The 21,119-nt window shown below is 33.7% G+C and overlaps 1 protein-coding gene across 1 annotated transcript in view; it reads left to right on the forward strand.

The window, feature by feature from the left end:
* Nucleotides 1–21,119, forward strand: part of FMN1 (formin 1) — a 116,892-nt gene that overhangs the window by 45,519 nt on the left and 50,254 nt on the right. The window contains exons 6-9 of the mRNA NM_204423.2: nucleotides 5,967–6,054; nucleotides 14,715–14,776; nucleotides 15,518–15,606; nucleotides 20,855–20,984. Coding sequence (NP_989754.2) covers nucleotides 5,967–6,054; nucleotides 14,715–14,776; nucleotides 15,518–15,606; nucleotides 20,855–20,984 — 369 coding nt within the window. The remainder of the gene's footprint in view (nucleotides 1–5,966; nucleotides 6,055–14,714; nucleotides 14,777–15,517; nucleotides 15,607–20,854; nucleotides 20,985–21,119) is intronic.

The raw sequence follows: 21,119 nt of genomic DNA on the forward strand, positions 1-21,119 counted from the left end.
TTTTTTTCCAGCTCCACATTTTCCACCATATTTTAGGAAACTCGGATTCTTCTGCATTTATGTCCTCTGCATGTATGCAATATTGTAAAGAAAAGTTCTACTGTCATATGATCATATGCAGTTAACAATCAATACTGTTCAATATGTTTAAGGATTAGTAAATGAATTATTTTCTTATAATAATACAGTTGAAGTGTAAGACTAAGAATTTTAGTCTTATCAAATGTAATATAACATAGCAATTTTAAAGATGTCATATTTATAAAATGGAAAAGAGGCAATTGCTTGAATCTGGACTTTCCCAGAGACTCTAGATGGATGAATAATATATGAAAGTGGGATTTATTTCCTAGATTAATACTGAAGTGGTTGAATTTGCAGCAGGCAAAGCTCTTAGACAAAAATAAAAAAGCAGAGTTTATTGAATGAATCAAGTGAATTTCTCTCTGGTTTTGGTTAATTGACTTAATCTAAATATTTAAGTTACTTAAGGTTTTTCAAATGCATCTATTTGGTCCCAGTTATAAAATGTCTTAGAGCTTTTTGGAAATCAAGAATAGACAGGTCTAGATCCTCCAGGTTATTTTAGTATATAACTCCAATTTAAATGTAATTTTATTGGACGTTGTAAATGTGACTCCTGTCTAGTCACCCAGTTTTATCATTGCCATGCTTTTTAGAATGCCACTACTAGTCTGGACTGTTTTCGTAATCATTTTTTGTATTTTCTTATGCTTAGATTTCAGCCTTCTAGATATATGATTTTTACATCTATTATGTTATCCACTAAGACTACCATTAAAGCATTTGTCAAGGATTGTATGGTTTATTAAAAAAAACCCAACACTTTAAGGTTCCATATATGAAATTGTAAATATAAAATTCTCATATGCCAAGAATGTTAAATTATATGTAAATTTAATACACTGTCATTGAGGTCTATAGCTGTTTATGAAAACAATGAAAGCTGAAAATAGCTAACATATAGAATTTCTAACTCATTTTGCTGAAAAAAATCATCTGTTCTTTTTTAAAGAACTCAGCTTTCAATAGATTTTAATATAATCAATATATATGCCTAACCAAGATAAGATATTGTGCCACCAAACAAGAGAAAGACAGAATTATGAAATGAATTTTGGAATGAAATAAAAAGCACGATTCTCTGTTTATTAAGATCTGATCCACTGTTACCCTAAATAAATAAATAATAATAAAAAAAGTTTATTTAGAAAAGAACATTCCTTTCTTATGATTTATTCCATGTGCATTATCTACCTCCATTACTGAAGTTACTTATTTGAAAGTAGCATTACTTTTTTCAATATATTTGAGGACTTTTGAGGAACTTAGTCTCCCATACTTTTTCAAGAAACAGGATAGTTGGATGTTTGCGATGCCACTCTGTCTTCTTGGATGAAAAAAATGAGGGGTGGAGGGTAAATATCAAGTAATTTGTGTCAGGTGTATGCTCCAAATGAAAGTCCATCAATCATTTTTGGCCCTTTAGTGCAATGATTATCATTTCAAAGACGCAGGAGGACATTAAAGATAATGGCTTTTCTGTTGTCTATTATCTCTAACAGACTTCACATAATTATTAACATGTGTTCCCATTTAAGAAGAGTGTCAATATTTTGAGTGAATTGCATTTTTTTAACTGAAAGGGATATGTCTGTCAGCAAGTTTTTTGTCCATCTCACTAAATGAGTAATTAAAATTAATGAACTTTGTGTTTCTGCAAGAAGAGCAGATATTGCAGAAAATGTTGGATGCTTTGCAAGGTGGAAACACAATGATTGTCTTCAACAGTCTACATAAGATAACAAACAGCGTTCAAACTTAAGTAAAAGTAGTAAAATGCTAGTGCACGCTCTTTCAAGACACTCTCACTTTCTTTTTATGATTTGGGCTGTGCTGAGAAGAATGAATATGGCATTTCCTTACTTACTGCAGAGCTCCTCAGTCATGTAGGATGAGAAAAGTATCCATGAATGGTAAACATCTATGTGGTTCTGTTTTGTTTTTATGGTTTTGGTAGGAGTAAAGAAAATGAAGTAAGAGTTTGCTAGCTCATTTTTTACCACTTTTGTCTTGAAACACTGCCAGTTGCTTGTCATTTAGAAAAAGGATAAAAATAAATTTTCTTCATCCAATAGATTATTGGTTAGAAATACACATCTTAAAATACTAAAAATATGGGTAAGATTTAAACTGGTTCATCCAAGTAAATATAAAATAGTTAAATATGGCTCTTCTTTGAGAAGGCATAATATAAGGTCTTAAGATTCTGAAATTTCATTGGTAGTCTTGAGGTGTTTATGTAGAAAGGCTGGAGCGGCATAGTTGCTTCTTGTGCAGGATATTCCTTCTCTGTTTGAACAGGGTTTCAGCAAACTACTTATGAGTCCAGGGTGTTGACTTCACTATAAAAGTCAATGAGTAGAAATGAAGGAAAACACTCTGGTATCTAGGACAGCTTTTTAGCTTATGGTTTCTCTCACAAAATTTAAATATTATGGAAAGAATCCTTGCACCAGCAGGAGGAAGGATTTAGCTTTTAATCACTAAAGTAAACTGAATCTGTTCTGCACCACTAAGAGTCCTGCACAGAATATAGACATTACAATTAGACAAAACTGTGGTCTGTCATATAATATTGAATGAAATACATTTCTTGCTACATTAGAGAAACACCTTTTAAGATGAATGACAGATTATTTATGAATGTATTGAAGCTTCACTATGTCTCTACTTTTACATTGTATGATAAATATTGAAAGGTCTAAAAGAGACACTTGTCTAAAGCAGATCAACTAACTTAATAATGTTAAAAAACACTCTGGGAACACCACATTGAGCAAATAGCGTTACAGGTCAGTGAATTAAATGAATTAGCATTGGCACTCACTGTTTTGTCCCTGAACCATTAGATGTTGCATCCATTACAACGACACATTCATAGTCTGGGAGCAGCAGGCAGCTGGCAAGCCCTGCCAGCTGGCATAGCAGCATCAGCTGGCGTCAGCTGGATCTTAGCTGCTTGTCTGTCACTGCCAGCTAAAAGCAAGTCACAATATGCTGAGAGGTGAGCAGTGATTTGTCTTTTAAAAGCATAGACTAAATAGTTCAATGCAGTCTTTACAAACTTCAATTTTATTTGCCTTATGGTTTTTATGAGCTGGAAAACTGAAGAATTTTTTGTATCTCCTTTCCATTTAGAATTCATACATACATATAATTCCCTTCAGTGGCTTCACCAGAATAAGCATTACTGGGGGCAAAATGAGTATTTCTGAAAATATGTTCTGTTTAATGCTGATCTTTCAAGATACAAACTTTAAAACCAACGTGCAACAAAAGTCCCATGTAATTTCAATATTATGATCTCAATATTAGGACTGCCCAGATTGAGCAGTTCTGTTGTCTTATTTCTCCCTTTTTGCTCTCTAATGAATAAAACATTAGCCTTCAGTTAGAGATTTCATGTTGTTGAAGCCATTTCACCTAGTCTGAGTCTAGTTTGGTGGCTGGTAATTGTGACCATGTGTACATTTGTCTAAAATGCCTGTGAACATACAGTTGGTTGGACATTTTAGAACATGAATCTCCACTTTAGCTTTCAAAATTATAGAAGCTCTTCTCTAAATTTACTGTACTAGCCTTCTAATGAGGAAGCCTTGCTAAGCAGTGGAAGTTAGTTTGATTATATGTAATAATATTTTAACATTTTAAAATAACCGATTTATTTGAAATGTTATATTGTCTATAACGGCTATAGCCTGGAACAGTTTTGTCTCAAACTAGGCATATCTAATGGGGTTTATGACAACCTATGAATTTGCCCCTGAACAAGGTCAACTTGGAGGTCAGTGAATGCAATACAAATTGCATACTACTCAAGCCTGTAATTATCCCTGTACGAAGTTAATGTGTTGAGGAGTTCAGCAAATTCACTTAAAGTTTCAGAAATGACCGTGATAAACTGAGCAGTTACTTATATTTGCTCTGAAAAATTGCAGTTAACAGGATGAATTACTTAGAGAGTGTACATTTCTGGTAACTTGTAGCCAAATCACCTTGTATGTTTATGTATTCAGAGAGTTAGGGGCCTGATTTTTTTTTTTCATGTGAAAAAAATATTTTAAATAATACATAAACAACATTCCTTTGCTGATATCCAGTGTAATTACTGCAAATATAACCTTCAGAATCTCTGGGGATAGATTTCATTCCCAATTTTGGCAGAAAATATGTAACATCCATTTTAACATAATTTCATTAAATTGAGTTTCTACCACAGAGACATAAAATAGGATTTTTGTCAGAGCTTTGTTGAAGACAGCATGTATTCGTACTTACTCATATACTATCCATTTTCACTACCCTACAAGTAGTAACTAACTACATTTTTTTTTTCTGGAGAAAATGTTACTATTGCTTCTCTTTTCTCTGTATTTTCAGCTACAATATCTATATAGGTGAATGACTAGGTACCTGCACAGTTAAATGTTCCTAAATCTTATAAAACCCATGGGAAACACTTATATAAGTTAGTATGAGTTTTATCATTTAGCTGTCTGTAATGTGAACATCTATAACAATATCACAGGGGAAAAAAAAAACTGTTTATGATTTTGAATATTATTAAATATACAAATAGTAATATTACTGAATTACTAGAGGTAAATTTGGATGGGTATATTTAGGGAAAACTTAGCTACTGATTTTAATTTTACATATGAGTTATTAACAGCATTTGTTCATCAGCATTACAAATTAAGCCAGCTGCTAGAATATGAATGTTCTTATTTTCAAGAACTTCACATCTGTGTTGCATTTGGTGACGTGATGTGCTACTATCTTATCTTGCTTAAAAAATAAATCAAAATCACACATACAAACAGTGCAAACATGAGGGGGAAATTTTGTTCAGAATACAAGTTTCACATATCAAATCTGTCTCTTCTAACATCTGAACTACATTTCTAAAATCCTGGTAGTTTTCCTGTATGACTTTATTTATGGACTGATAAACATCAGTATCACTAATTTTAATCAACAGGTTAATCAGCATAACTTCCGCAAGGTTTCCATCACCTGATTTCCTCCTCTTCCTTCCACTCAACATCTGAAAGATTACAGTTTAATGTTGGTTATTATACTAACAAGCATCTGTTACCCAAAATATGAACAAAACCCTGACATCCATTTAGTTTGTCAAAGGGGAGGAAGAAGCACAATCAGACACAAGTGAAAGGAATCCTTTCAATAACCCATGCTGATCTAGGAGTGTTGGGTGTACACAAGAAAACATACCTCCATTTCTCTTTGGTCAAGAGATGAACCTCTATCTAATGGAGTAAAAAATTTTCTAACTGAAAAATCAACTCTGAAATAAACTAAGGTATTTGGAATGTACTCTGAGCATCAAAAGAGTATTCAGAGAGAGTGATCAGGTACTGGAATGGGCTGCCCAGGAAGATGGTTGAGTTACTAACCCTGGAGGCGTTCAAGAAACATTTAGATGTTGTACTAAGGGTTTTAGTGGGGGATTTTAGTGGGGAAATATTGGTAATAGGTGGATGGCTGGATTGGATGATCTTAGAAGTTTTTTCCAAACATGGTAATTCGATGATTCTATGATACCTTAATTTTGCCCCGATGAGCTTAAGGAGAAGGGTTAAAAAGTATCTGCCAGTATAAAGATTTGATGCATTTTCAGTTTTACTTCTTAATAGCATGCTTCAAGTAAGAGCTGATGTGGTAAGAACTAAAACTTAAATTTATCAGGTATTCATTAAGGTGCCAAGCATCAAGATGGGATAAAGACTTTACTGCTTCATTTGTTTAATAAAAATGTTTTGAGAAACATTCAATTTAACTCAAAGTTATGTGAGTTTATGGGGATGAAGAATCTACAGAATGCTTATTTGATCTCAGATAATTTTGAATTATCTTTCCAGATTATCAAATTGTTGGATGGAAAACGATCACAAACTGTAGGAATTTTAATATCCAGTTTGCACCTGGAGATGAAGGATATTCAACAGGGTAAGCAGTTCAAAACTACAGGTTATGATATATGCATAGATATTTTCTCATAGGACCACTCAGATGACTTCTTACAATATGTACTTTGAGTATGGTCCTCTTTATCGTATCTGAAGAATTGGTTTTCCAGCATACTCCTGTAGAGGTAGAAGTTTCAACTAAATAACTAAAAGCAAATTTTGGTACAACTCCTGTACCTTTTCAGTTCATGTGTCACTTTCAGAACAGTGTTTTCTCAAGACAGTTTTGTATTCCTGCATTCCTTTTGCTTAAGCAAGTCTCACATTCAAGAAAGGTTCTGTATACAAGTTTTTAGGACTTTGAACATGCTTGTATGTATTTGTTGAATATTTACATTTTGTTTCATTAGCCACATGAAATGCACATTCAAAACTGATGCAGCTACCATGCAGCCATCAAGAAGATAATTACTGCATGGCATTTTTGAAAGCATTGGGCTACTCGGTGTATAAATTCCATCACTGGTAGAAATTATCTGAGTTTGGCACTACAACTGTAGAGAAATGAAGATTTTTCAGAACCCTGGGGTAATTCAGATTCTGCTTATGTTCTGGATTTTAAAAGATATTGTTTAAGGATATTGTTTATTTCTTTTTCACATTAAAAAAAAAAAAAAAAAAAAAAAAAGAAAATACCCACCATTTAAAACAACTGCTGGAAGAATTCAAGTTGATGTCTCCTTTTAGCTATTGTTTTCCTTCCATCACATGCAAATGCTGAGTAGAGTGTTGAGATGCTGCTGGCATTGATTATTGTTAATTTCAGAAGAGCCTTTGAGCATCTAACACTTTAAAAGCACAAGGGCTAACAGATGGCTTTTGGATTGGAGGGAAAAAAGAAGGAACAACTTCATGCCTGCCAGTATTGTGTGAAAGGTATTAGAATGAGATGGGGGAAAAAAGTGTTATTAAAGATCTGAATGATTTACCATCACGAATTATAGCAGCATTGGATAGGATAGCAATTGTAATATAAAAACAGGGTAGTGTATTCAGAAATGCTTTTTATTTTCCATGCCATGATATTCTTCTAAAATAAGGCATTGTGAGTGCTGTATACCTATCTGTAGCTATCCTATCTGTCAGTTTGCCATTCTGCAGCTTTTGAAGTCCTTTGGCCAATTTATGTCCAATTGAAGATAAAAGCATAAATATTCAAAATGTTTGTATGTATATACACTAGCATTTAAGTTCAAATAAGCAGTGCACTTTTGAAGCAGATCTGCCAGTTTTCCTCTTTGCTGTGTATGCAGAGCAGTGCAGAGCTGTTTGAGTGCACAATGGTGAGCTAGTTAAAACTACAGCTCCCTGAATTGTGTACAGCGTATGGGCTGTTTCTGTCTGCAGACTACAGAACTACTCTGGTTGTAGTTGTAGATGTAGTTAATATAGTCCTACAAATGTAATGAGAATTAGAATGTTGGTAGGAAAGAGACATTGAAACAAATGCTGTCACTGAAGGAAAGTTTGTAACTCATCACCCTCTGTGCTCTGAGAGGTAGCATATGACTTTCCTGTCACTATGTGTGTTGCTCAAGGCAGCAATAGGATATGAAGCTGCTTGGTTGTGGGATCAGCTAGGAGATACAGAAAGGGAATTTGGGAATATTGCTTGTGGAAATCTGAAGAAAAAAAATAGAAAATATTCAAACTAGTATGAATGGCTCTAATTGAGATCTATGGATAGATAGAGGTGCAGGCTCTATCTCGGGGAAAAAACACAAACAACCTCTTAACAGACTCAAGGAAAACATCTACATCTGTTCTATTCTGTAGAAAGAACCTTTAGAAATGCGTACTATAATGAAGACAACAGTATACTTATATATATAGCAGACAAATTCTTTAAGCGCTGCCATGATACACTCTTGACAACATTTAACCCAGAAAAGAACATTATCATTTGGTGCAGAATGTTGAAAGGTGGTTGTTTTGGATTTATTTATTTATTTATTTATTTTTAGAAAGTACAGTTGAAAAGATTTACCTTTAAGAAACTTGAAAATTAAACACTCGTCCCTTTTTTCAAACCACATTCCACTGCATAATTTGGTACACAAGAGGAGGAGAGAAGTTACTTGTCTTTTCCAGCTTGCAATGGAGAATGAAGAAACTTGGAAGAAAGAGAATTGGAATGAAAAAAAAAATGGGTACCTAATTTTATTTCAAGTTGTTCTGACCATGTTTCTTAAAAAATCCATGTAGAAATGAATTTACTGTCTATAATGGACTAAGTGGCAGTTCTAGGAAAACTGTCCCCAAATTACTTCTGTGAAGAATTGCTGTATGCACACAGATGAACACAAAAGTGAGAGAATTGTAGAGAAAACAAAAATAATCACAAGAAAAAATATGTATTTCTCTAAAATGCTGTGGGACTTCTGCATTTGTAGGAATTCTCTCTCAGACTGGAGTAAATACCTTCACAGCATATTCTTTAGATAGCTCAGCAGTGCAAAACAAATAAGTGGCCATATCTGGCACACAGATGTTTCACTTTGCATTTGATAATGAGCCAGCTGCCACAGTTTGGGAAGGGAATCTCCCACACGTGTTTGTTTGAGGGAATGAAATTCATCCTTTACAGATAAATTTAAATTCTTGCTGTATCTGAGTATCATCTAGGGAAAAGACAGGGTAAAAGTGAATCAACATTTTGTGTAGTACTGGCACTTATATGATGCAGAAGGAAAGTTTATATTGCTATGCTGCACCTGTCAAGATGCACAGTATTTAGTAGGGGGAAGAGGAATCCTTCCCCACCTTGTGTTGTAATGTTCTGAGAACACAAACAAATTTTAATGATGAATCTGGTGCTGACGATGGTAATATAGTTTCTTGTTAGACCACTTTTGATAATATTAATTTCCTGAGCCAAAGAAGCAGACAGAATATCTGTCTGTCTCAGTAAGCTTGATAGAATCTACATTTATATTTAAAATCAAACAGAGATATTAAAGCTGTCAAAAAGAGTGATTGTCCCAAATCAATCCCTACTCCCATAATACCTACTTTTTCCACTGAACTTGCAGAGCACCAGAAGTTTTGCTTCTGTGTGTTGATGGTAATAATTCACTGTCTAATACCTCCAATTTCCATTGGAACACATTAATTAGGTGTTCTTACATACTGTCATATTTTCTTTGGGACCAAATCAATGAAATGCAATGAATCACACAAGATGCACACTTTATAATCCATTACACTATCTGTGACTATAAAGTGCTATGTTAATCCATGCAAAATGGCTGCAGGCTTTGCTAGCACATTTATGCAGGCAAACGTTTAACAGATTAGCATTTTAATGGTGTCAGAACTTAGCTTGTATGGCAATGAAAAGAGAAAGTTAAACACTGATCCTTGGCATTATGACTAATTTATATTTAATATATATATATTTATTTTCTAGACTTTAAGCAATTAAGTATAATGACTAAGATTCCATACATTGAGCCATGCTACTATACACAGGGGACCTAGCCAATCTACTTCAACATTTTTTCATGCCACAGGGGACCGGTTATCTAGAAAGAGCATGATTATAGTACTACTGTACAATGGTAGTCAACCAGTTAGAAAACTATTTGATCTTCTTCAACTTATTTGTGCTCTACCCTCAACTGTCAACTTATTGGAGAAACTAATTGAAAGAATGTGAACAGCATCTTGATTCAGCTGATGATCAGTCCAATAATCATTGAAATTATATATTACATTTCTAATCATTCTGACATTTCCATGTAGTCTTCCTCTACTGCGAGGACATGCCAGTTTATATAACTAGGCTACATATGTATTCTTGATGCAATGTATGGCTTATGGCATATCTAAGCTGTAAAGAACAGTACCATTTTTAACCAGGCAGTTTTCTTAACACCCCATAGTCTAAATCTTAAATGCACAGTCCAAACTATTCCAGAGCAAGTCCAACCTGCAAACCTTAGTGTGCTCAGAATTTCTGAATCCCCGCTTGTGTTTTAAGCACACCATGTGACACAAATGACTTCACAATTCTTTTCCCTCTTATATTTTGGAAATATTTCTGTTTAAAGATAAGTGCTTTGGAGTCTTTCTTACTTGTACTAAATGAAAAGAACGTTATGAGATTTCACCTAAAACATTTTGTGGAATGGAAACAAAGATTATAAAAGTTAAAACTGTTCTGAAATTGTGTGACTTCTCCCTCTACACAGAATATTAAATAGATGCATTCTATGCATTCTATATACTGTGCACAAAGCACAGCAATGGCTGCATACCCATCTCAGAAGCAGGGAAGCAATTTCCTTTAAAAGTTATTTTCTTTGTTCTGGAAAATTCACAACATATGTTTTTGTGCATCTGCCTTGGGCATCCAGTCTAATGTGGGCAGGCTAACATTAGTGCCAGAGTCTTTCGCTCGTGTCTTCTTGCTTGCAGCAGTTGAGTTTTCTTACTCTTCTAAACCTACAGCATGCATATGGTGCTTCGTAGTATTGTGTATTTTAATGTTTTTGTGTTACATTATAGTTAAATGCTGGAGAAAATCTTTAAATGAGTTCAAAACATCAAATCAGTCAAAAGTAAACTAGAACAATTTTGATATTTTAGGTAGTTTTGCAAAGTAGGTATTTGTATTTAGCTGTCATAATCACTTTCTAGCTGACTAGATTTGTAACAGTTTCATTTACATGTCCCAGAGATAGGCTTCATGTTCCCATGATATTAAGCCTTATTGTGAAGAATATAGTACATTAAAAAAGTCAGGTACTTCAGGCCAAATGAATGAAACTGTGGCAAACCCTTTTTATTTAAATAGCATATTTCTGTTTTTATCATTGGAGGGCAGTTAAGATAATTTCTTAATATTTCATAGTTTAATTGTCATTTTAAGTGTCTTAATACTGCTAAGTATATGTAAGCTCTGTCATCAGGAATTAAATCCTGATTTAACTGAAATGTGCATAGTAGGAGTAAGGCTGCATATCAGAGTCACCCTTAAGACTGTTGGTATTTGAGCAAATTAAGAAGAGAGAGATATCTTTTTCATGCTTGATCTTTCATAAGATCTACATTTGTATGTAGACTGCAGACAGTGTGCTTTAAGTTCTCGGCTTTTCTTTGGTTTACATTTTTGAAGTGATAAAATAGAGTATGTGAAAAATCTGCGCTGCTAGGGAATCTGTTTTTTACAGTTAGATTCATTTTAAAAAGAGTCTGTTAAAACCTTTGGTAAAAGTTTATGTTTGAAGCAATACTCTTAGTATGTGAAATGTAGTTGGCAAGTATTTTTATGTGTGCTTGTTAGTTTGAATGCATGATGCTGATCTGTTTTTTGTCCTAGCTGACGGTTATTATATCCTAATGGGTGCAACCCTGCACTAATGATCCTTGTGTATATAAATTCTTCTTGTTGTGAGCAGACACCATAGGCCACATAAAAATGTTTGCCTCAATTTCCCTGCAAGAAAGGATCTCAGAAACCAGACTTGGCCAAGTAACAGATTTTTTAAAGGTAGAGGAACCCAATAAAATTACCAGCTTTTCACAGCATGAGTCTACTTCCTTTCGACATATTGTGAGGTGTAGGTGAAATATTCTAACTGAACTGACAGTGTGAGGAAGACAGCTAACTAGAAAGCAAGATAAAAGTAAAAACCACCAATGATGATTGATATTGTAATAGCTATTAATTGTTTTGGAGCCTCTTTTGTAGATTTATGACACTTCACCTATATTACTTACGCTTATATGAGTCCTGATATAATGAAATGTAATACATTTAAGTATTGTGATTAAATTCACAGTATATGGAAGAGGATTTTGAAAGAACATATCAAAACGTTCATTAATTTTTAATTATATTAAAAGAGATATGATTAAAGCTTGGCTTTGTTTTTTAACTGAAAAATTAATAAGTTTTCATTCAGTTCTAAGAAAATAAAGTAAAATAATTAGTTTCTTTGATCTAGTGTAATAGGTGTTTTTTTCATCTGCCCCAACTCAAGTTAATTTACACAGCATACTGTGAATGTATTGCACATGCTGTACTTTAAGAATATGAAGAATATTAAGACACCTGTGAACTGGGGGGATTCCTTCCAGCTTTTAAAATCAATGTGTGTCTGGTTTCTTTTTAAATGACCAATTTTTGTAATTTTACATTTTCATTTTGATGTTCTGCTACAAATGCATTTTACATTAAGCTTGATCAGCTTGAGTGGAAAGAGATAGAAGGACAAAAGTAAAGAGATTAAAATACAGAAAGATTAAATAAGTGAGTCTGCTGTAGATTTTGGCAATACTTCTGAATTTTTGGAGCTGTGACCCTACATGTACTAACATCCTAAGATGTCAAAGTATCATTGAATTAATACAGCCAGATTTTTAACTGTACCCCATCTGCACATGCATTGCCAGTAACACCTGGTCAGGTTTTATATCAAATACATCAGAAAACATTTTCTTGGTACTTCTATGGAAATACACAGTTGTATCAAAAGGTAAAATAAATTAATGTCTCTTAAAACTGCTTACGTTTAAATTTGTTTCAAATGTTCTAACTTATCAGATTCAGTTTTACTGGATTAATTTCAATCATTTTGGCATAGAAAACAGTTTCTCATGTCACTTGGAACCAGTGCTATTTTCTTATATCTGTTGTTAAGTACAGAAATGTTAATCAGAATTTAGCACTTTGTGATCTTGGGGCCATTTTTGATAGTTGTGTGACAGTTAGATGTACAAATTGTGATGTTCTTATTAATGTGTTGTTGTTTTTTAAAACTTTGCTGCCATTGTAGTAGTTCTGTACTTAAAAGATCTATTCTTTCTTACATGCTTTGCATTTCTGTTATGAGTTAAACTTGCTTCCTATTAGCTGCTTTTCCAAACAACTCTGTAATAATATTTTTTTCTTCATAAGCAGATTTCAGAGTACCCCAGAACGGGATGGTAGTGAAACCACAAGAGAAAAATGTTGAAGTATATATATGTATTTAAAAGTCCTAAAAATTAAATGTATTCAACTGTGAAATCAATTTTCCAGTAGTTTTTCCAGTTTCTTTGGTTCTATTAATATTTCGTTGGGTAATGCAGAAGATAACTAAATTCGTGAACTGTCTTTCTAGGGCCAACAGATGATCTCATAGATTCAATCCATAATGATTTTTCTTTAAAAACAGATTTTGGTTTAGCTCTGTAGCTTGGGTTTTATGTTTGGTTATGCTCTTGGGATTTTTTCAACCTTTGAAATAAGACAAAAATTGCTGGAGTTAGTGCTGTTCTTTTCCCCTGAATTATATTCCATATAATTCTTCACTTCTAACCAAGATGTAATGTCAACAGGTTGAATCATAATTGACAGGCAAAATTTTAAAGCATTCTAAATGTCACTGGACCTTTTAATATAATTAATTAGCCTGACACAGAAAAAATTTACTAGCCAGCTGGTTAATTTCACAATATAAAATCATGGGATAGGTGGAAGAGCAGGCGAAAGCTTATTACTTTTAAATAATTATTTAAAGATGTGTTCCTTGGCCCTTTTGAACATGGATTGCAAGTATGGCAAAAGCTTTTAAAATCTTCTAAACTCACAAGCAGTCAAGTTTCCTTTGAAGAAATCTAGTCTTGTTGAAATTTCAAGTTACCAAGTACTTGTGAGAGAATGTGTCACTGATTATGTGGAAAACCGGTAAAGCCCTTAATCTTGACTTTTTTTTTTAATTAGTGTTCCCAGTAACACTTAAACATAGATCAGTTGTTCAGAAATTGTGCTCAATCCCTTTATGAATTCTGATGAAATGCTGTTGCCGAAAAGTAAAACATCCAAAGGTATTCATCTGTCATTGTGCATATTTTAGTTTAAGGGAATTCTGCACTAGAGAGCACCAACAACCAATAGTTTTGCCAAAATTGTGGTGGAATCTGCAAATGTTAGAAGCACCTAACACTGTATAATACAAGTCTAGTAGCATCTGGGAGTAATTTGGTAATGAGTAATCATTTGTTATTCAAAAGTACACTTTAGGTGTCTGCATAAGATTTAGAAATCTTTACCTGGAAATTTCTTGTAGGTAATTTTCTGGTAGATAAAGCTAACTCAAATGTGGAATTGTCTGTGAAGATAGCTTAAAAACCTGTAATACAGTCTGAATTTTTTTTCAAGGTTGTCTACCTGTCTGAATCCCAAGATTGCTATCTCCAAGATGAGCAGATCTCCCAGTTTTCATTCTGATATCCCACGCACACAGGGACAATTTGAATGCCCCAGCTCAGTTCCTTCCTCTCCAGCCTTCTATGCTACTGGGAAATCTGTGCTGTTCATTGTCTGATAACCAGCATTCCCAGTCTGGCCAGCTACACAAGAAGCTGAATACTTGGCAGGTTATAGCTTTGACTGCTGAATGTACTGTAGAGTAGAACTCCATTCTCCTGAGACAGTTTATAATAAGTTTTTGTATGAGTGCTGCAATTTAAAATCAGAACAAAAATGCAATTTGAAAATAGTACGATATTAACTGTAAAATTAATAGTAAGATATTAACTGATGTAAATATGTCCTTTAACTAGGTCAGATCCCTTTCATATTTTCCAGGAAACAAGATTGACTTTGCAATATGTTTCCTAGCAATTAATCTGTGATTGTATCCCATACAGCTATTCTGTGTGTTGATGACTCCGTGGTAGATTTGGAAACGCTGGAAGCGCTATATGAAAATGTAAGTAAGTTGAGATATGTCTGTGGTTAATCACCATAGCTTTCAGAAATTCAGATACGCAGTAAGTTAAGTTCTCTTCATGTTGTAGTGTTTGACTGGAGACCCTATGTAGGACAAGTCTTTAAGGAGTTTAACATTAATTGGATTGGCAACATCAAAAGATACCTAATGAGATACATATTTCTCTGATTGGCTTAGTTCTTAAAAGTCAAGCATTTAAATGAGGGGCCTGCTTTTGGAATTGGGATAAATGATGTAATTGCAAATGATGTAACAGTAACAAAACATGATACACCTATCACTTGTCTCTTCTGTACTACCTGAAAAATACCGTCCCTACCTATGGCCTGTTATGTGCTAATGTGATGAGTTCTCTAATTCAAGATGTTAGTGGCTAAAACAGCTCAAGCTAGTGCATTGCTGTTCTTACTCAAGTTGCTCTACAGATAGTATTCATTACTTTAGGCTGTTTGACTCTGAAGTAGTATGCAAGAATGCATTTACGTTTGGCTGAAGAAATACCAGATCTGCTTCTGTGACCTAAGTGCTTTGAAGCATCCTATAGCAATATTTGCAGTGCTATGTTCTACAAGTCAGTGCTAACTCATGGAACCTCAGGAGCCTCACTCTTTTGCACATTCTAAATGTGTTTAAAAATAATTATTTGCAGACAAACAGATAAATTAGCAATTTATTAATTTGTTAAAAATTAGTTATTAATTACTTTGTTAACTCACTCAGAGAGCACAAAAGGATGAACTGGAAAAAATTGAGCAATATTATCAGACTTCAAAAGAGGAGGAACTGAAGCTTCTGGATAAACCAGAACAGTAAGTTTTTTTGGTTTTTTTCCTACTATTTTATTGCTGTGTAGTGTATGGTCTCTGGGTGATATGTTTAAAAAGGATTTTGATACACAGTTTTTTGCTAGTTAATTTTAAATGCTTTTCTGTATTTCAAGGCATGATGTGAAGTTTGCATTTATGTCACTTTTTTCAGACATTCACAAGTATACTAGATTGGCCTGGAGCATCAAAACTTATTAAATCTTGGTTCAGACTTGGTTCAATAAAAAATTCTATTCCCATGCTCTCATTTGTAAAAAGCTTGTCCTTCCAGTAGAGCTTTTAAGGTAAAATTAGTATCCCATGAAAGCAGGGCAAGACTGATTTTGGTTGTTGATACTTGGAAGATCTCCCCAGGTAGAGGGTTTTGGAGAGTCATAGAATCAGAATCGTAGAATCATAGAATGGCTTGGTTTCGAAGAGACCTTAAAGACCACTGAGTTCCAACCCCGGTGAAGCAGGGTCATTCATACATATATATGAATGTATGCAGTGATACACTTTTCTGCCCCTGTTAATATGGAGGTAGTGATGTCCAGCTGTCCTTTTTGCTCTTTAAAATTACAGTGGTGCTTGTGCAAATCTTGTAAGAATGAGAGTAAAGTATTTAGCAGTTCCAAAGAATCATAGAACCATAGAATGTCTTGGGTTGGAAGGAAATTTAATCATCCATATCCACCACTTGTGGACAGGGCTGCCACCTACTGGATCAGGCTGCCCAGGGTCCCCTCCAACCTGACTTTGAATGCCTCCAGGAATGGGGCACCCACAGCTTCTCTGGGCAGTTTGTGCCGGTGCCCCACCAAATTCTGTGTAAAAAATATCCTCCTAATATCTAATACAAATCTCCCTTCTTTTAGTTTTAATCCATTCTCTATTGCCCTATCACTACCTGTCTGTGTAAAAAGTCCTGTGACCAAGACAAAATATACACTGAAGACATACTGATTGAAGACCTACAAGACTGACTTCTCAGTTTGTCTCCTGTGACTTTTGTGAGCAGTGAGAAATGTTAGGATGAAATGGTTCCTAGGTGTTGCTCTTGCTGTTGTAATACACTGTTGACCAATGTGAAAATCATGATAATCTATGAACAACATGGTAATTCTGAATTTTATTTTAGTGCTTGTATTTAATTTCAGATTTAGGCCTTACGGTGACATCTGTCTTCTATTGTTTTGCTGCTTTTCCCTATTTTTCCATCCTCTCCTAATCACAGCAATTTTCTGCACTGTGGTGTCTCTGCCATTTTGTACCCTTCTTGTCTTTTCTTCTCTCTTTGGCATAAAAACAGGTAGCAAGAGGAAGAACAGAAGCAACAGGGATGGCATATGACTGGTTGATGTCAGAAGTATTATATTTTTTCCCCATTAGACTGTTGGTGGTGAAGAGCAGATTTTGTTTCTCTTTCTCCTTACAGATAAATACTCACTGCTAGTAGTTGCATGTAGTCCACAGGAAATAAGTTTGTGTTAGGAGTTGGGGCTGTCATGCTCTCTCATGTTTTACTTAAGAACACATATATCTGTAAAGTATGTAGTAGCTTGTTCGTGTATCCTGTGTCCATGGTTTGCCTTAGCTCAGAGCATAAGAATACATTCTGTGACTAGTTTATGCTTTCCAGACTTCGAATCATCGGGAACCTGCAAGACTGAGAGAAATAAATATAAATGTATTTTGTGTTCTGAAGAATATAAGTCTTGTAGAGTTCTAGACTTGTAAAAGATTGTCCCTTTTTGTAGAGTATAGTGCAGAGAGATTGATCTTAAATGCAAAATTTTATTTAGGGTATCATAGTTTCATAATTAAAATTAAAGAACTACAAATAAAGCAGTTGTGCCTGATCACTCAACGTAAAATAGTGGTGTGAAAGGTAAAAGCTATTCTTTATCAATTCTTAGACTGCCTCTGAAAGTCTTATTATCCCCTTTTTACTGTTAAACTGCACAGGCTAAGAAAATTAGTTTGTCAAAATGATGCCTCAAGGAAGAAACAAGTTGCTGATGACTCAAATTATTACTTAAGTAATTGTTAGTGCTCCTTAAAAGGAACATCCTTTCTGAAAACTCAGCAGATCAGGTGCTGCTGTTTAGTTGCCAAAGTCAGCCTCTAAGTCAGCCTCTCATTCAGCCTAAATGCTGAATTGGAGTTTTATTGGAACTGTGTATGCATATTAACTCCATAAAATGTTAAAGACAGAAAAGTGCAAAATTGTAGGTATGGTTAAAATAATTTTTTAGAGGGCATAAACCTGATGTGTTTAATAAGGATCGGAACAAAAAGTGCAAGGTAAACTTTTTATAAATGGTTGTAAATACTAATCATTCACATTCATATGCTGAAAACATTGACTTGAACTCACTTAAGTATTATAGAAGCCATTGCCATTTTAAAATGGCTTTGGATTCACTAACAAATAGAAAGCATTACTGGTATCATTAATGCTCTCCTGCACATATGATTTTGATCTGTTTTACTAGCATATTACACTTGCTGTTGTTGGCACAATCTGTAAATAAATCTCAGCAACATGGCAATATTCCCCTAAATTATGCTTCATGATAATAGCTGTTAAAATGCTAATATTCGTTAAAATAAGAAAAAAATATATGAATAATTAGCCACATCTTGGGACTTTCCTAGCAGGGTACAGATGCTTTTGCTTGATTCCAAGTCTGAAGTGTTTGCTACTGTGAAAGAAATACCAGTGAAGGAAATGGTAGCAAAATATGGTACTGAACAGTTCTGTTTTATATGTAGTTTTAATTCAGGAAGTAGTGAACTATTAGTAATTCCTAATAAAATGTAGCTTTCTGTCCAGTTAATGCTATTTGCTTGACTTCTGCGCACAAATAACTTCCATTTACTTCAGTTTAAATCCTACTGGTTCTTTTAGAAGCTTGAATAATAAGATGCACCTTTTTCTCCCCCACCAAAATTTCTTAATTTTATATTCCTCAAATGTGGATAAATGTGAATTGATACATAGTTTATGATAATAGAATCACCCTTCTTTATTTCTCTTCTGAAATAATATTCTGTTTTAATAACAACATGATAATATGCTGGACTTTGAAAGTACTCTCAAGTCTTCTGTTATAAGGTTCTGGTAGGATAAAAGAGTTCTAAATGAATGTATTCTTTATTTACAGTTTCTGCAGGAGAGGAGTAAATGGACCTCACACAGATGAATTACAAATTCTCTGTTTTCTTTAGGCCATGAGAATTGTAGCAACGAGAATCCAAAATTATGTGTCAATCATCTCATTGTAACTTTAAGTCAAAACCATACTTTCCTCACATTAAAATTCCAAAACTGATTGAACTAAGAGTATTCCTTTCTCTGAAAAAGCTCTGTCCGCGTGAGTGTGGTGGTTTATCTTTGATAGCCGCAGGTTCATGCTGTGATGATCTGTTTAGTAATTGCTAACATAGATTCATCTTTGTGATATATTTCAATTACAAGTGTTCAGTCAGGATATTTACAATGAATACTTTGAATTCCGAAATCTAGATATGTCTTGTTATGCTAAAGCTTTTATAATTCTCAGCATAGTTATGTAGTATTCAAAGACCAGAAATGTAAATAAAAGTCCCTTTTTCAAGGGAAGGCAAGAAAAGAAAATGTGTCATTTTGATTTTTAAATTTAAAATGTTAGAATGTATGTATGTCAGAACTTTTGTGGAACAGTTCGGTCTTTTCTTCCTTTTGTTTCTCTCACATGGAGTACTTATAAAGTATCTTTTTTTTTTTTTTTCCTGGCAATACCATTCATTCCCAATAGGAAGCATTTTTATTAATAACAGCTTGGCATTTCTTTTTTTCCTGCTGCTTCAATGCAAGAGCCAAGGCTGGCCTTCCCAGCCCTTCTCTCAGTAGATTTTCTCATCAGGCAAGAAAGAAAAAGGAAAAATGATAGCTAGTTTCACACCAGCCACAGGTGGATGTTACCGTTTTTTTATACACTCCCTGTGTATTGAGCAACACGTTGCACACATTAGGCTTTATTAATGATATTGATATTAGTTATGATTAAAAAAAATAAATAGTTTGAAGAAATCAGATTAATTGCTTTAAATAATTAAAGTGAATTTAATAATAATTCAAGCTAATAATAGTTCAGAAAACGTCACAGAATTCAGTAAGGCAAAATAATCTTTAAGCTATCACATTAAGTGGGATCTAAGAATATCTGTAGACAGGAGAATACAAGAATTCTTCTGTAGCGATATTGGAGCAAAAGATTTCCCCCTGGATTTCAGAAAAGAAAATGTACCACTGAAATCATTGACACAAAGCCCACAAAGCAAATTATGCAAACCTTGTTGTTTTAAGAAATGTTAAATTTTCTTATGTTATTTAGTCTAACTCTTAAATTTTAAATTGAAGAAGCAAAAAAGAAATAAGTATTTGTGCCTTTGAGTACTTTTGTTTTGTGATATTTGACCTGAAATTGTTAAATATACTTTTATTTATTTTTATTTAAAGAGTTAAAGGAAAAAAAGCTGGAATAGAGTCATGAGAAAAGTAGGTAGATGAATAGGAATAATGAACAGATACAGAAAGTAACTTTACTGAACAGTAAAGAGAGAATTTGCAAGTATTTGAGAGTTAAATATACAGCTAGGTGCGTTAACATAAAGCAAGCTGCTATATAATTGGAAGTGTGGTGCAAATTAGTAAAAGAAAACTGAGCTTGAGCATCAGAAGAAATTTCTTGGTGGATGTTCTGTATTATGAAATAACTTTGTAGGAATATGTTGAGTTCTGTATTGCTGGGCATGTTTTAAAGTGAAGCAAAAAGCACATGAGTAGAAGCAGTAAATAGATTGTGATTCTCAAGCCTTTTTTTTTTTTCTCTCTCTTTACTGACCTTGTTTTATGATTCCTCTTGTTTGCCAGACATGACATTTGTGATAATTAATGAGTTAATGTCATAAGAGTCAATGTCTTTCTTGCATTTTTCTTCATATAAATAGGACTGCTTAACACACTGAACATAAAGAACACTAAGCATTAAGAATATAGCAATTATAAATTCTGTCAGAATTATTCTGATAGATTGTTGAACACCACAGATATGTATTTTATAATACAACAGCTTTAATTCATTATGTACTTCACAGATATGAAATGTAATGATTCATTGGTATTCTTCTTTTCTTTTCTTTTCCTTTCCTTTCTTTTTTTCTTTTCTTTTCTTTCTTTTTTCTTTTTTTTTTTTTTTTTCAGATTTTTATATGAATTATCTCAGATCCCCAATTTCACAGAACGAGCTCAGTGTATTATTTTCCAGTCAGTTTTCTCTGAAGGGATAACATCAGTTCACAGGAAAGTTGATATCATAACTCGTGTTTCCAAGGTAAGTCCTAATGGAAACTAAATAAAAGGTATATCCTGGCCAGGATGTTACTTTATTGTATTTTTTTATTATATATTATGTGAATAGTGTCTTTTGAACTACTTTTCTACCACAAGCTACCCGTGCTCTATCCTT

The sequence above is a fragment of the Gallus gallus genome, chromosome 5, assembly GCF_016699485.2.
Source record: "Gallus gallus isolate bGalGal1 chromosome 5, bGalGal1.mat.broiler.GRCg7b, whole genome shotgun sequence".
Taxonomy (NCBI): Eukaryota; Metazoa; Chordata; class Aves; order Galliformes; family Phasianidae; genus Gallus; species Gallus gallus.